Source organism: Oncorhynchus gorbuscha, linkage group LG01, assembly GCF_021184085.1.
Source record: "Oncorhynchus gorbuscha isolate QuinsamMale2020 ecotype Even-year linkage group LG01, OgorEven_v1.0, whole genome shotgun sequence".
Lineage (NCBI taxonomy): Eukaryota > Metazoa > Chordata > Actinopteri > Salmoniformes > Salmonidae > Oncorhynchus > Oncorhynchus gorbuscha.
This window is the reverse complement of record NC_060173.1, coordinates 23,380,523-23,396,642: the sequence shown is the minus strand read 5'-3', so window position 1 is coordinate 23,396,642 and position 16,120 is coordinate 23,380,523. Positions and strand designations below refer to the sequence as shown.

General features: G+C 44.4%; 1 protein-coding gene across 2 annotated transcripts in view; it reads left to right on the top strand.

The window, feature by feature from the left end:
- The window catches only part of LOC124034955 (ankyrin repeat and BTB/POZ domain-containing protein BTBD11-B-like), a 103,772-nt gene extending 88,551 nt beyond the window's left edge, over positions 1-15,221 (top strand). For both annotated transcript variants that reach the window (XM_046348354.1, XM_046348348.1), the window contains 8 exons: positions 7-239; positions 1,417-1,595; positions 3,175-3,280; positions 3,476-3,578; positions 11,073-11,154; positions 11,365-11,433; positions 12,637-12,750; positions 13,393-15,221. In XM_046348354.1, coding sequence (XP_046204310.1) covers positions 7-239; positions 1,417-1,595; positions 3,175-3,280; positions 3,476-3,578; positions 11,073-11,154; positions 11,365-11,433; positions 12,637-12,750; positions 13,393-13,602 — 1,096 coding nt within the window. In that variant the 3' untranslated portion in view covers positions 13,603-15,221. The remainder of the gene's footprint in view (positions 1-6; positions 240-1,416; positions 1,596-3,174; positions 3,281-3,475; positions 3,579-11,072; positions 11,155-11,364; positions 11,434-12,636; positions 12,751-13,392) is intronic.
- The last annotated feature ends 899 nt before the right edge of the window (positions 15,222-16,120 follow it).

The window sequence follows — 16,120 nt, the reverse complement described above, 5'->3', positions numbered from 1 at the left end:
GTAAAGGAATGTGTTCCGCAAGCTGCTGTCCCAGACGGAGAAGGGGAAAGGGGATGTGCTGTCCCTGGAGGAGATCCTTGCCGAGGGGACAGAGGAAGAAAGGGGCCTGGAGGAGAGGAACCCCTCCCAGCTGGACCTGGTCCGGACAGGCAAGGCCAAGCTCAAGGCTCTGAGAGAGGCCATGTACCACAGCTCTGAACACGGACATGTGGATATCACCATCGACATACGCAGCCTAGGTTAGTACATACTTTTGTAACACTTTATAGTCTATCTGCAGCAGGGGTGGGCAATTTCAGTCCTTGAGGGCCTGATTGGTGTCACAGCTTTTCTCCAGCCCCAGCTAACACACCTGACACCAATAATCACGTAGTCATGATCTACAGTTTAGAATGCAATTTGATTAATCAGCCGTGTTTGCTAGGGATGGAGAAAAAGTGTGGCACCAATCAGGCCTCGAGGACTGGAGTTGTCCACCCCTGATCTACAGTATATAGTATAGTTCAGTGGTGGCTGGTGGCACTTTAAATCAGAGGACAGGTTAATGGCTGGAATGGACTAAATGGAATGGTATCAAATGCAAGGTTTCCATGGTTTCCATGAGTTTGATACCATTCCATTAATTCAATTCCAAACATTACTATGAGCTGTCCTTCCATCACCAGCCTCCTCTGGTATAGAGGCTCAATAACCAAGACCAGATTAGTAACATGTTGAGATGCCAACTGCATGTCTGTGGACTTGCAACAGGGAACAATATATAGACGTTCACCTCATCAACCATGGACTTAGTTTCAGGTCAACTGCATATTTGTAAACAACTTGTACTTTCTTTAGGTCTTCACAATGCAGTAATTACAGTATAGATATGCACAGCCTTTTGTCAGTATAATAGATATACATTCAGGTCTGACCTATACATTGTAATCTAAGAGATCCATATTGCCATGGCCATTCCTTGCATTCCAGTCACATGAGGCAAACTGTACATGTTGTGCCTGTGTTGTTTTCCCAATGGAATGAAGGCCGGCTGTTTGTGTAACATCCTTGTGTTTTTTTCCATTTGTCTCCTCATTCCACTAAGGTCTGTTAGTGGGTTCTCACCGTATAATATTTATTGTAGTTTTGTTGACAAGATATATTGCTGGCAATATTAACATTGGGAATCAGTGTAAGCAGGCGGGGGGGATGGTTGGAAGCAGACAGGAACATTCTATCTAATGAGATGGCAGATTTACATTTGAACAACAGCACAACTATGATATAAAGTGTTTTTTCTGAAAGTTGGCGGGATGTGAAGTGTGTGTGTAGATGTAAACATCTCTGTGTGTGTAGATGTAAACATCTCTGTGTGTGTAGATGTAAACATCTCTGTGTGTGTACATGTAAACATCTCTGTGTGTGTATGTGTCTCAGGGGTCCCCTGGACGCTGCACACCTGGCTGGAGTCTCTGCGTACGTGTTTCCTGCAGCATCGGAGACCACTGATCCAGGGCCTGCTCAAGGAGTTCAGCTGTATTGAGGAGGAGGAGTACACACAGGAGCTCATCACCCACGGCCTGCCACTCTTGTTTCAGATCCTACGAGCCAGCAAGGTGACTGGATGTCATGGCCTGTATTCAAAAAGTGTCTCAGACAATTGCTGATCTAGGATCAGGTCCCCCATCTTATTCATTATAATCTTAAAGGCTAAATGTATTCTAGATCTGAGTTGGGCACACATCTAACTTTCTTACATTCAGCTTTTTTCCATATCCACATCCCACTTTCTTCAACTTTCAACTGTATTGGTTGCATTGGGAAATTGGTCACAAACAAAATAAACGTAGAGACATGCTTTACACAATGTGAAGCATGTTGTCAGATCCCAACATCCCACATCCATATCTGTCTATTTTTTCTCTCCTGACAGTGAAGAAAATCATGTCTTCTTTCTGCTTCACAACCATACCCTTAAGAAGGAACCTATGGATGTTCTTATTCCCCTTTATAGAAACATGGCCTACTCGCTTGGCTCAGTCTCCTCTGCATTCCTGTGAGCCCTGGTCAACAGAAGTACACTAAATAGAGAATAGGCGGACATGTGGAACATGACCCATTTGTCTTATTGTGATTATATAATGCAGCCCTCTCTCCACACTGACTGGCGGAACCCCCCAGGCCCAATCCATTTCAATTAGTGCATTGATTTATGATTTATGCGCTCCACTTCTAAATTGTACCCATTCTTCAAACCCCACCCATCTCTCTTTATCCCCTCAAGATTCACTGCAGCATTACATCCAACATAATACCTCAATAATATATTAGAACAGTTCAATGCCTTTTCTTATATATCAACTAACTGTTGGCCTGTCATGTAGTTGCGTTTGTGCATTGTTGCTGAGAGGAAGCAGATGAACACACACATGCACACCCACGCATGCACACACACACATACGCACACACACACACACACACACACGCATACATACACAAACACAGACAAACGTACAAACATACAAAGCCCCCGCCACACACCGCCCTCTCCTGTCCCATTCCAGCAGCTGCCCTCGTCCCTGTCAGGGTTGATCTATGGCAAAGGCAGTGATACCTACTCTATGAGACGCCAGGGACCCCCGTCACTGTTTGTCCTGTCATATCCCCGCTAATGATGTGTGACTTCAAGGTAGAGAACGTTCATCTTCCTTTAGCCAGACTGTGTGTGTAACAGTCTATCTACACCTCCTTGTTTAACACACACACACACACACAAAGGGCAGACTGATGCACAACAGAGTGTAACACTGAGAAGATGTGTATGTTTTCATGTTCAGGATGTGATATGAGAAATGTGGACTTATTCTATAAAGGGGACTTGTTATTATGGTCTCCATACTGGTGTGGCACACAATACATTATAGCAGCAGTTACTGCAAAATTAGTGCTTTATTCAGCCTATCAACAAGTGTGGATCTGTTACGCTGGGTTCTCTAATCTACTCACTGATTGGCTGTGAACACTGGTGCTTGTTTAATCAGCAGCCTTTGTGACTTGACCTACTGGGCAATTTGGAAGTGAATGTGGTAGTAGATACATGTATCTGCCTTTATCTATATTGTGTGTAAGGAGTGTATAAAACCCGTCTGATATCTAACTCCCCTGTGTTCCCTCTCCCCATCTGCGATGTTCCAGAATGAGGTGATCAGCCAGCAGCTGTCTCTGATCTTCACCCAGTGCTACGGGCCGTACCCCATCCCCAAACTCTCCGAGATCAAGAGGAAACAGACCTCACGCCTGGGTGAGCAGGAGAAGAACGATTAGGTCTTAATGCTTAGTAGTAAAAGTTTGATTTCTGCTATGGAGCACGTCGTACATAACACTGCACTGATTTACATCAGCATAGACAAATGCTCCATTTAGTGTCCAAAGATTGTCAAAAACTAGAAATTCAGAATTGTGTTGAAATAAATTAGATGATGAATCTGCCTTCCAGATCCTCATTTCCTAAACAACCAGGAGATGTCAGATGTGACCTTCTTGGTGGAGGGGAAGCCATTCTACGCCCACAAAGTCCTGCTCTTCACAGCCTCTGGCAGGTCAGAACACTTCTCTCTCTCTGTCTCTCTCTCTCTCTAAATTCCTCCTTAACTATCTGCAAGCAAGTGAGGGCAACTACCCACACATAACTCCTATCCACAACTACCCTTACATAACTCCTGTCCCCAACTACCTATACATAACTCCTGTCCCCAACTACCTATACATAACTCCTGTCCCCAACTACCCTTACATAACTCCTGTCCCCAACTATCCTTACATAACTCCTGTTCCCAACTACCCTTACATAACTCCTGTCCCCAACTACCTATACATAACTCCTGTCCCCAACTACCTATACATAACTCCTGTTCCCAACTACCTATACATAACTCCTGTCCCCAACTACCCTTACATAACTCCTGTCCCCAACTACCCTATAACATAACTCCTGTCCCCAACTACCCTTACATAACTCCTGTCCCCAACTACCCTTACATAACTCCTGTCCCCAACTACCCTTACATAACTCCTGTCCCCAACTACCCTGACATAACTCCTGTCCCCAACTACCTCTCCTGTCCCAATCCTTACATAACTCCTGTTCCCAACTACCCTATACATAACTCCTGTCCCCAACTACCCTATACATAACTCCTGTCCCCAACTACCCTTACATAACTCCTGTCCCCAACTACCTATACATAACTCCTGTCCCCAACTACCCTGACATAACTCCTGTCCCCAACTACCCTATACATAACTCCTGTCCCCAACTACCCTTACATAACTCCTGTCCCCAACTACCCTTACAAACTCCTGTCCCCAACTACCCTTAACATAACTCCTGTCCCCAACTACCTATACATAACTCCTGTCCCCAACTACCCTTACATAACTCCTGTCCCCAACTACCTATACATAACTCCTGTCCCCAACTACCTATACATAACTCCTGTCCCCAACTACCTATACATAACTCCTGTCCCCAACTACCTCCTTACATAACTCCTGTCCCCAACTACCTATACATAACTCCTGTCCCCAACTACATAACTCCTGTCCCCAACTAACTACCTGACATAACTCCTGTCCCCAACATACCCTGTCCCCAACTACATGACTCCTGTCCCCAACTACCTATACATGACTCCTGTCCCCAACTAACCTATACATAACTCCTGTCCTACCTATACAAACTCCTGTCCCCAACTACCTATACATAACTCCTGTCCCCAACTACCCTTACATAACTCCTGTCCCCAACTACCCTTACATAACTCCTGTCCCCAACTACCCTTACATAACTCCTGTCCCCAACTACCCTGACATAACTCCTGTCCCCAACTATCCTTACATAACTCCTGTTCCCAACTACCCTTACATAACTCCTGTCCCCAACTACCTATACATAACTCCTGTCCCCAACTACCTATACATAACTCCTGTTCCCAACTACCTATACATAACTCCTGTCCCCAACTACCCTTACATAACTCCTGTCCCCAACTACCTATACATAACTCCTGTCCCCAACTACCCTTACATAACTCCTGTCCCCAACTACCCTTACATAACTCCTGTCCCCAACTACCCTTACATAACTCCTGTCCCCAACTACCCTGACATAACTCCTGTCCCCAACTATCCTTACATAACTCCTGTTCCCAACTACCCTGACATAACTCCTGTCCCCAACTACATAACTCCTGTCCCCAACTACCCCCAACTACATAACTCCTGTCCCCAACTACCCTGACATAACTCCTGTCCCCAACTACCTATACATAACTCCTGTCCCCAACTACCCTGACATAACTCCTGTCCCCAACTACCTATACATAACTCCTGTCCTCAACTACCCTTACATAACTCCTGTCCCCAACTACCCTTACATAACTCCTGTCCCCAACTACCCTAACTACATAACTCCTGTCCCCAACTACCCCCAACTACATAACTCCTGTCCCCAACTACCCTTACATAACTCCTGTCCCCAACTACCCTTACATAACTCCTGTCCCCAACTACCCTGACATAACTCCTGTCCCAAACTACCCTGACATAACTCCTGTCCCCAACTACCCTGTCCCCACATAACTCCTGTCCCCAACTACCCTATACATAACTCCTGTCCCCAACTACCTATACATAACTCCTGTCCCCAACTACCTATACATAACTCCTGTCCCCAACTACCCTTACATAACTCCTGTCCCCAACTACCCTTACATAACTCCTGTCCCCAACTACCCTGACATAACTCCTGTCCCCAACTACCCTGACATAACTCCTGTCCCCAACTACACTGACATAACTCCTGTCCCCAACTACCCTGACATAACTCCTGTTCCCAACTACCTATACATAACTCCTGTCCCCAACTACCCTTACATAACTCCTGTCCCCAACTACCCTTACATAACTCCTGTCCCCAACTACCCTTACATAACTCCTGTCCCCAACTACCTATACATAACTCCTGTCCCCAACTACCCTGACATAACTCCTGTCCCCAACTACCCTTACATAACTCCTGTCCCCAACTACCCTGACATAACTCCTGTCCCCAACTACCTATACATAACTCCTGTCCCCAACTACCTATACATAACTCCTGTCCCCAACTACCTTACATAACTCCTGTCCCCAACTACCCTTACATAACTCCTGTCCCCAACTACCCTTACATAACTCCTGTCCCCAACTACCCTGACATAACTCCTGTCCCCAACTACCCTGACATAACTCCTGTCCCCAACTACCCTGACATAACTCCTGTTCCCAACTACCTATACATAACTCCTGTCCCCAACTACCCTTACATAACTCCTGTCCCCAACTACCTATACATAACTCCTGTCCCCAACTACCTATACATAACTCCTGTCCCATAACTCCTGTCCCCAACTACCTATACATAACTCCTGTCCCCAACTACCCTGACATAACTCCTGTCCCCAACTACCTATACATAACTCCTGTCCCCAACTACCCTTACATAACTCCTGTCCCCAACTACCCTTACATAACTCCTGTCCCCAACTACCCTTACATAACTCCTGTCCCCAACTACCTATACATAACTCCTGTCCCCAACTACCCCCAACTTACATAACTCCTGTCCCCAACTACCCTTACATAACTCCTGTCCCAACTACCCTTACATAACTCCTGTCCCCAACTACCTATACATAACTCCTGTCCCCAACTACCTATACATAACTCCTGTCCCCAACTACCCTTACATAACTCCTGTCCCCAACTACCCTTACATAACTCCTGTCCATAACTCCTGTCCCTGACATAACTCCTGTCCCCAACTCCTGTCCCCAACTACCCTGACATAACTCCTGTCCCCAACTACCCTTACATAACTCCTGTCCCCAACTACCTATACATAACTCCTGTCCCCAACTACCCTGACATAACTCCTGTCCCCAACTACCTATACATAACTCCTGTCCCCAACTACCCTTACATAACTCCTGTCCCCAACTACCTATACATAACTCCTGTCCCCAACTACCCTGACATAACTCCTGTCCCCAACTACCCTATACATAACTCCTGTCCCCAACTACCCTTACATAACTCCTGTCCCCAACTACCCTTACATAACTCCTGTCCCCAACTACCCTTACATAACTCCTGTCCCCAACTACCCTTACATAACTCCTGTCCCCAACTACCCTTACATAACTCCTGTCCCCAACTACCCTTACATAACTCCTGTCCCCAACTCCTGTCCCCAACCCTTACATAACTCCTGTCCCCAACTACCCTGACATAACTCCTGTCCCCAACTACCCTACATAACTCCTGTCCCCAACTAACCCTGTCCCCAACTACATAACTCCTGTCCCCAACTACCTATACATAACTCCTGTCCCCAACTACCTATACATAACTCCTGTCCCCAACTACCCTTACATAACTCCTGTCCCCAACTACCCTTACATAACTCCTGTCCCCAACTACCCTTACATAACTCCTGTCCCCAACTACCTCTGAACATAACTCCTGTCCCCAACTACCTTACATAACTCCTGTTCCCAACTACCCTTACATAACTCCTGTCCCCAACTACCTATACATAACTCCTGTCCCCAACTACCCTGACATAACTCCTGTCCCCAACTACCTATACATAACTCCTGTCCCCAACTACCCTTACATAACTCCTGTCCCCAACTACCCTTACATAACTCCTGTCCCCAACTACCTATACATAACTCCTGTCCCCAACTACCCTTACATAACTCCTGTCCCCAACTACCCTTACATAACTCCTGTCCCCAACTACCCTTACATAACTCCTGTCCCCAACTACCCTTACATAACTCCTGTCCCCAACTACCTACTGACATAACTCCTGTCCCCAACTACCCTTACATAACTCCTGTCCCCAACTACTACCCTACCCTTACATAACTCCTGTCCCCAACTACCCTTACATAACTCCTGTCCCCAACTACCTATACATAACTCCTGTCCCCAACTACCCTGACATAACTCCTGTCCCCAACTACCTATACATAACTCCTGTCCTCAACTACCCTTACATAACTCCTGTCCCCAACTACCTATACATAACTCCTGTCCCCAACTACCCTGACATAACTCCTGTCCCCAACTACCTATACATAACTCCTGTCCTCAACTACCCTTACATAACTCCTGTCCCCAACTACCCTTACATAACTCCTGTCCCCAACTACCCTTACATAACTCCTGTCCCCAACTACCCTTACATAACTCCTGTCCCCAACTACCCTTACATAACTCCTGTCCCCAACTACCCTTACATAACTCCTGTCCCCAACTACCCTTACATAACTCCTGTCCCCAACTACCCTGACATAACTCCTGTCCCAAACTACCCTTACATAACTCCTGTCCCCAACTACCCTGACATAACTCCTGTCCCCAACTACCTATACATAACTCCTGTCCCCAACTACCTATACATAACTCCTGTCCCCAACTACCCTTACATAACTCCTGTCCCCAACTACCCTTACATAACTCCTGTCCCCAACTACCCTTACATAACTCCTGTCCCCAACTACCCTGACATAACTCCTGTCCCCAACTATCCTTACATAACTCCTGTTCCCAACTACCCTTACATAACTCCTGTCCCCAACTACCTATACATAACTCCTGTCCCCAACTACCCTGACATAACTCCTGTCCCCAACTACCTATACATAACTCCTGTCCTCAACTACCCTTACATAACTCCTGTCCCCAACTACCTATACATAACTCCTGTCCCCAACTACCCTGACATAACTCCTGTCCCCAACTACCTATACATAACTCCTGTCCTCAACTACCCTTACATAACTCCTGTCCCCAACTACCCTTACATAACTCCTGTCCCCAACTACCCTTACATAACTCCTGTCCCCAACTACCCTTACATAACTCCTGTCCCCAACTACCCTTACATAACTCCTGTACCCAACTACCCTGTCCCCAACTACCCTACATAACTCCTGTCCCCAACTACCCTTACATAACTCCTGTCCCCAACTACCCTTACATAACTCCTGTCCCCAACTACCCTGACATAACTCCTGTCCCCAACTACCCTTACATAACTCCTGTCCCCAACTACCTATACATGACTCCTGTCCCCAACTACCCTTGCATAACTCCTGTCCTCAACTACCTATACATAACTCCTGTCCCCAACTACCTATACATAACTCCTGTCCCCAACTACCTATACATAACTCCTGTCCCCAACTACCCTTACATAACTCCTGTCCCCAACTACCCTTACATAACTCCTGTCCCCAACTACCCTTACATAACTCCTGTCCCCAACTACCCTTACATAACTCCTGTCCAAAACTACCTATACATGACTCCTGTCCCCAACTACCTATACATAACTCCTGTTCCTAACTACCCTTACATAACTCCTGTTCCCAACTACCCTTACATAACTCCTGTCCCCAACTACCCTTACATAACTCCTTATATAACACCAGATAGGACAAGAGAATTACAGATAAGGAAGAGAATTACACCAGATAGAACAAGAGAATTACACCAGATAGGACAAGAGAATTACACCAGATAGAACAAGAGAATTACACCAGATAGAACAAGAGAATTACACCAGATAGAACAAGAGAATTACACCAGATAGAACAAGAGAATTACACCAGATAGAACAAGAGAATTACACCAGATAGAACAAGAGAATTACACCAGATAGAACAAGAGAATTACACCAGATAGAACAAGAGAATTACACCAGATAGGACAAGAGAATTACACCAGATAGAACAAGAGAATTACACCAGATAGAACAAGAGAATTACACCAGATAGAACAAGAAATTACACCAGATAGAACAAGAGAATTACACCAGATAGAACAAGAGAATTACACCAGATAGAACAAGAGAATTACACCAGATAGAACAAGAGAATTACACCAGATAGAACAAGAGAATTACACCAGATAGAACAAGAGAATTACACCAGATAGAACAAGAGAATTACACCAGATAGAACAAGAGAATTACACCAGATAGAACAAGAGAATTACACCAGATAGGACAAGAGAATTACACCAGATAGAACAAGAGAATTACACCAGATAGAACAAGAGAATTACACCAGATAGAACAAGAGAATTACACCAGATAGAACAAGAGAATTACACCAGATAGAACAAGAGAATTACACCAGATAGAACAAGAGAATTACACCAGATAGAACAAGAGAATTACACCAGATAGAACAAGAGAATTACACCAGATAGAACAAGAGAATTACACCAGATAGAACAAGAGAATTACACCAGATAGGACAAGAGATTTACACCAGATAGAACAAGAGAATTACACCAGATAGAACAAGAGAATTACACCAGATAGAACAAGAGAATTACACCAGATAGAACAAGAGAATTACACCAGATAGAACAAGAGAATTACACCAGATAGGACAAGAGATTTACACCAGATAGAACAAGAGAATTACACCAGATAGGACAAGATAATTACACCAGCTAGGACAAGAGAATTACACCAGATAGAACAAGAGAATTACACAAGATAGGACAAGATAATTACACCAGCTAGGACAAGATAATTACACCAGCTAGGACAAGATAATTACACCAGATAGAACAAGAGAATTACACCAGATAGGACAAGAGAATTACACCAGATAGAACAAGAGAATTACACCAGATAGAACAGATTGACCCTAGCCCCCCGGCACTGTGAAGAGACACACAAAGGTACAGAGATACGCATACTCCCTACTCTTCTACATTTTCACACACTGTACATAGATCTTTCTATTTTTCTTTTCTTTTGTGTTATTGACTGTACGTTTGTTTATGTGTAACTTTGTGTTGTTGTTTTTGTCGCACTACTTTGCTTTATCTTGGCCAGGTTGCAGTTGTAAATGAGAACTTGTTCTCAACTAGCCTACCTGGTTAAATAAAGGTGAAATAAAAAAACACAATAAAAATAAATCCATTTTTTGTTCTCTCTCGGTCTTTCTTTCTCTCTGCTTAAGGTTTAAGTCTCTACTGGCGAACAGACCAGCTGCTGAAAACACATGTATTGAAATCAGCCACGTCAAATACAACATATTCCTGGTGCGTTCATAGAGAAAATAACTTTTCTGTTTTTCCCTTACAATCTAATCAAATTGATACATGAATCAGACAACGGTGTGATACATTTTCAAAGGGGAATGTTCATACAAAAAATACCCATATTCTTTCCCATGACAGTGTAAATCCATTGGTAGGTTTGTTGTGTTGTGTGAATGTTGTGTAAACGTCAGTTAATTCGTACTGTTACAGCTGGTGATGCAATACCTCTACTGTGGTGGGACGGAGCATCTGCACATCAGAAACACAGAGGTTATGGAGGTAAGACTGTTAGTCCATTTGCCACGTTGTCAGTCGAGTCATGTTTTCTAAGATGCAATAAGACTTAGACCAATATACAGCTTGTTGAGAGAATGCCAAGAGTGTGCAAAGCTGACACCGAGGCAAAGGATGGCTACTTTGAAGAATCTAAATTTAAAATATATTCACTTTTTTGGTTACTACATGATTCCATATGTGTTATTTCATAGTTTTGATGTCTTCACTATTATTCTACAATGTAGAAAATAGTAAAAATAAAGAAAAACCCTTGAATGAGTGGGTGTGTCCAAACTTTTGACTGGTACTGTAGATATATGCATCCGTGTTCATAACCAAATCAAAATCAAATCAAATGTATTTATATAGCCCTTCATACATCAGCTGATATCTCAAAGTTCTGTACAGAAACCCAGCCTAAAACCCCAAACAGCAAGCAATGCAGGTGTAGAAGCACGGTGGCTTAGAAAAACTCCCTAGAAAGGCCAAAAACCTAGGAAGAAACCTAGAGAGGAACCAGGCTATGTGGGGTGGCCAGTCCTCTTCTGGCTGTGCCGGGTGGAGATTATAACAGAACATGGCCAAGATGTTCAAATGTTCATAAATGACCACCATGGTCCAATAATAATAAGGCAGAACAGTTGAAACTGGAGCAGCAGCACGGCCAGGTGGACTGGGGACAGCAAGGTAGTCCTGAGGCATGGTCCTAGGGCTCAGGTCTTCCGAGAGAGAGAAAGAAAGAGAGAATTAGAGAGAGCACACTTAAATTCACACAGGACACCGAATAGGACAGGAGAAGTACTCCAGATATAACAAACTGACCCTAGCCCCCGACACAAACTACTGCAGCATAAATACTGGAGGCTGAGACAGGAGGGGTCAGGAGACAATGTGGCCCCATCCGAGGACACCCCCGGACAGGGCCAAACAGGAAGGATATAACCCCACCCACTTTGCCAAAGCACAGCCCCCACACCACTAGAGCCCCCATAACCAATACAAATTAGATACTTCCTGATACAAGGTGGGCAGTCCCAGTTAGTGAAGAGCAGTATTACAGTCCAACAACATGTACTACTTAACCATAATAGGGTCATGTTACCAGCCTGGTGACTGGGCCGAGATCATTGTGACCATACAGCAGGATTAGGCAGCCTAAATATATCTGGTGAGGGCTACAATTGTCTTCTTTTCTGGTGTGTGCAGCTGCTGTCAGCGGCCAAGTTCTTCCAGCTGGAGGCGCTGCAGAGGCACTGTGAGATCATCTGCTCTAAGAACATCAACACAGAAACCTGTGTGGAGATCTACAGCCACACCAAGGTGAGGAGGTCGAGTTGAGAATGTGTCGTACCACAGTACGGTGTGGGGGTCTGCTTGTGTATGTCTACTATCTATTCATGCACGTGTATATGAGGCCGTGGGTGTGAGTTTGTGTGTGTGTGGATCATGTGTAAACATATTTGCCTGTGCTTGCCTTCCTGCTTGGTGTTTGTGCCGTTTGCAGTATGCACTGTAGGAATGCAAGCAAATAAACATGTTTGATACACAGATTCTTAAGTAGATGTCTCCTTAATTAGTTTGTGCAGCACTGATGAGGGCATAGCAGCCGAAACGTATGCTCCTTTTACAATACAAAATGTTTAATACCACCATACAACAATATCACAATGTATGCATGTCTCTGTACCTTTGTGTGTGTCCTTCTACACCTTGCACTGTGTCACCTTTTGTATTCTTTTGAGCATGGATTAAATTAAGTATATTATTTTAGCATCTCTGCCTCCTTGAGTTATTCCATTGTCATGCTTTGAGTGTGAGTAACTTTTGAACTCTACTGATACACAGATTCCTCACGCAGTGTGTGTGTGTGCTTGCTTGTGTGCATTAACAAAAATGTATAGGTTTGGCATCCAACTCAAGCTAGACAACACTCAACTGTTCTCAAACCTTCTGCTCCATCAGTTCCTGGATGTCCCAGATTTGGCTGTCTACATCGAGGGCTACTTCCTGAAAAACATGGTGGTGCTGATTGAGCTGGAGCCCTTCAAAACACTGCTGTACGACACGCCTCCAGACAGTCCCGCCACCGATGTACTCCTGGACCTGGAGAAGACCCTGGGCATCCGCATCCAGTCCATCCACCTGTCCTCCTCCAAGGGCTCCATTGTCTGATTGGTTGATTTATTGAGCTGCTAATGGGACTGGAACTGTCTGTCTGTCACCATTGACCCCAGTTCAACACATAGCTGTACTGAACCACACTCAACAGTGACACTTTTAAATTGCTTGCTGTGCTAACACGCCATTGCCATTCTCCTGCAGCCTACTGAGCTTCGGGCCGAGCACTTAGGCAAATGGACAGCGCTGGAACCCCAGATATTGTGAAAAGGAGATTTTCATAGGGCTGAAGTAAAGCTGACTCATCACAGCAATAGTGGGACTATATCGCTGAGAGGCAGGCAGGGAGGGATGTGTGTGTGTGTGTGTGTGTGTGTGTGTGTGTGTGTGTGTGTGTGTGTGTGTGTGTGTGTGTGTGTGTGTGTGTGTGTGTGTGTGTGTGTGTGTGTGTGTGTGTGTGTGTGTGTGTGTGTGTGTGTGTGTGTGTGTGTGTGTGTGTGTGTGTGTGTGTGTGTGTGTGTCTGGAATCATTCATAAAGCCCCAGTCAACATTACTTCGCTCCTTGACATTAGTCTCCAGACTGCAGTCAGACCTGCCATTACTCCACGTGTCTACTGGGCAGAATCATTGTTGGTACTTTTCTCAGCATGGTTCTGCAATCCTACATAGCTTTATAGTCTATTTATAACTGGGCCTAGCCAAACTTAACATAAGAGCAGACCTGAGTTCAATATTATTTCAAATAAAATACTTTTAGCATTTGCTCTAGTCTGCCCGGGGTGTCAGATTGGTGCAGTTTGCACTTTTGTGACTATTCTATTGGTTCCATTGTGCCAGGCAAGCTCAATCACGCCTAGATAAAGTATTTAACATGATTTCAAATAGTATTTGAACCCTGGTCTGCTACATGTAAGAGTGATATGTGGATATACTGTATGTCATGTGGTAGTATGTTTTAAGGGAGTCATGCAAAGGAGAGAGGTATTGGGAAATTCTTCAAGCTACGTTTGTGAAAGCTGGAGAACAGAAAACACATTTCCTTCCTTCATCCGCTGTTAGAACTGTGTAAATATTGTGAATAAAACACAGAGCTTTGGCTCCTCTTGTAAGTTAATGTATATATCCTACAGATGTTTCTTCTTCTCATGCGTCTACTCATTGGATATGGCTTTATAAAATGTTGTTCTTTTCAATGTGTTATCGTTCTGTATGTTTCAAGTTGCATGTCATGAGAATGACTGTTTTGCTTGTGTTCAGTTTGGTTTAAGAGTGGCATGAGACTTTAAGAGAGGAAGCAGGAACGGTATTGAGGAGCGATATTGTCAGCATGTGTCTCTAAATGTGTAGACGTGTACTGCTGTCTTCATTTCAGGAGAGAACGGTTATGGACCTGTATTCAAATAGCGTCTCTGAGTGGGAGTGCTGGTCTAGAATCAGGTCCCCCTGTCTATAATCACATTCATTATGATCTTAAAGGATAAAACTGATCCAGCACGCCTACTCTGAGACACTTTATGGATAGAGGCCTAGTTCTAAAGATGATCAGGGTCTATCCTAAACCGGAGAAGCGTCATCTGTTGTGTTTTCCAGACATTGTGAAACTACATGTAAATGTGTGACTTAATATCCGTTTCCTCCATAAAGATTAATATAAAGAATGATATGAATCCTCCCTAGATATCAACTGGTTTTCTTGTCTCGAACAACAATCTTAACGATTTCTCCACTGTGAAACCTTAGTAAATGGTCTCCAGTTGTTGTTGGGACCTATGGATTTACCCTCTGGTGTTCTGTCATTAGCTGGATCCCTCATGGCGGAAGGTTTGGGAGTGGTCATGTGACATCACACACTTCACAAGCTGTACTACAGAGAATAAATGACCTTTAGGTTGGATCCCAATTGTCCACCCTTCTCCCAAAGTGTGCACTTGCATACTTCCAGTCATGGATTTCACAGTGGTGGAAACTCCCTTCAGCCAATAGTTACACCAATCCAGCTGTTTTAAATCCATGACAGGGAGTGTTCAAGTGCGGTCGGAAAAACAGGGAGAAGGTTGGAAAATCGGGATGTAGCCTTAGACTACAATCCTGACAACTTTGTCTAGCTGCTAGGGAAAGGGGGATACGTAGTCACAAGGGAATGCATTCAACTGAAATTATTCTTCTGCATTTAACCCAACCCCTCTGAATCAGAGATGTGCAGGGGGCTGCCTTAATCAACGTCATCGGCACCCGGGGAGCATTTGTTGTTGGAGGTTAACTGCCTTGCTGAAGGGCAGAACAGCAGGTTTTTCCACCTTGCTGGCTCAGGGATTCAAACCAGCAACCTTTTGCTCCAAACCGCTGGGCTACCTGCTACTGTTCAAACTTAACTGTGATCAATAGATATTAATGTCTGTAGCCTAGAATCAAAACTGATATGCTCAGTTTCACTATGGTTTGACTTCATGAAAGGGAGCAAATAAGTTTGGATTCTGGGCTAAGGCTGCCTGACAGTCAGTGAGTCAGTCATTCAGATCAGACAGAAGGGTTGATGAGGGTTAAGGAACAGTCAGTGAGTCAGTCATTCAG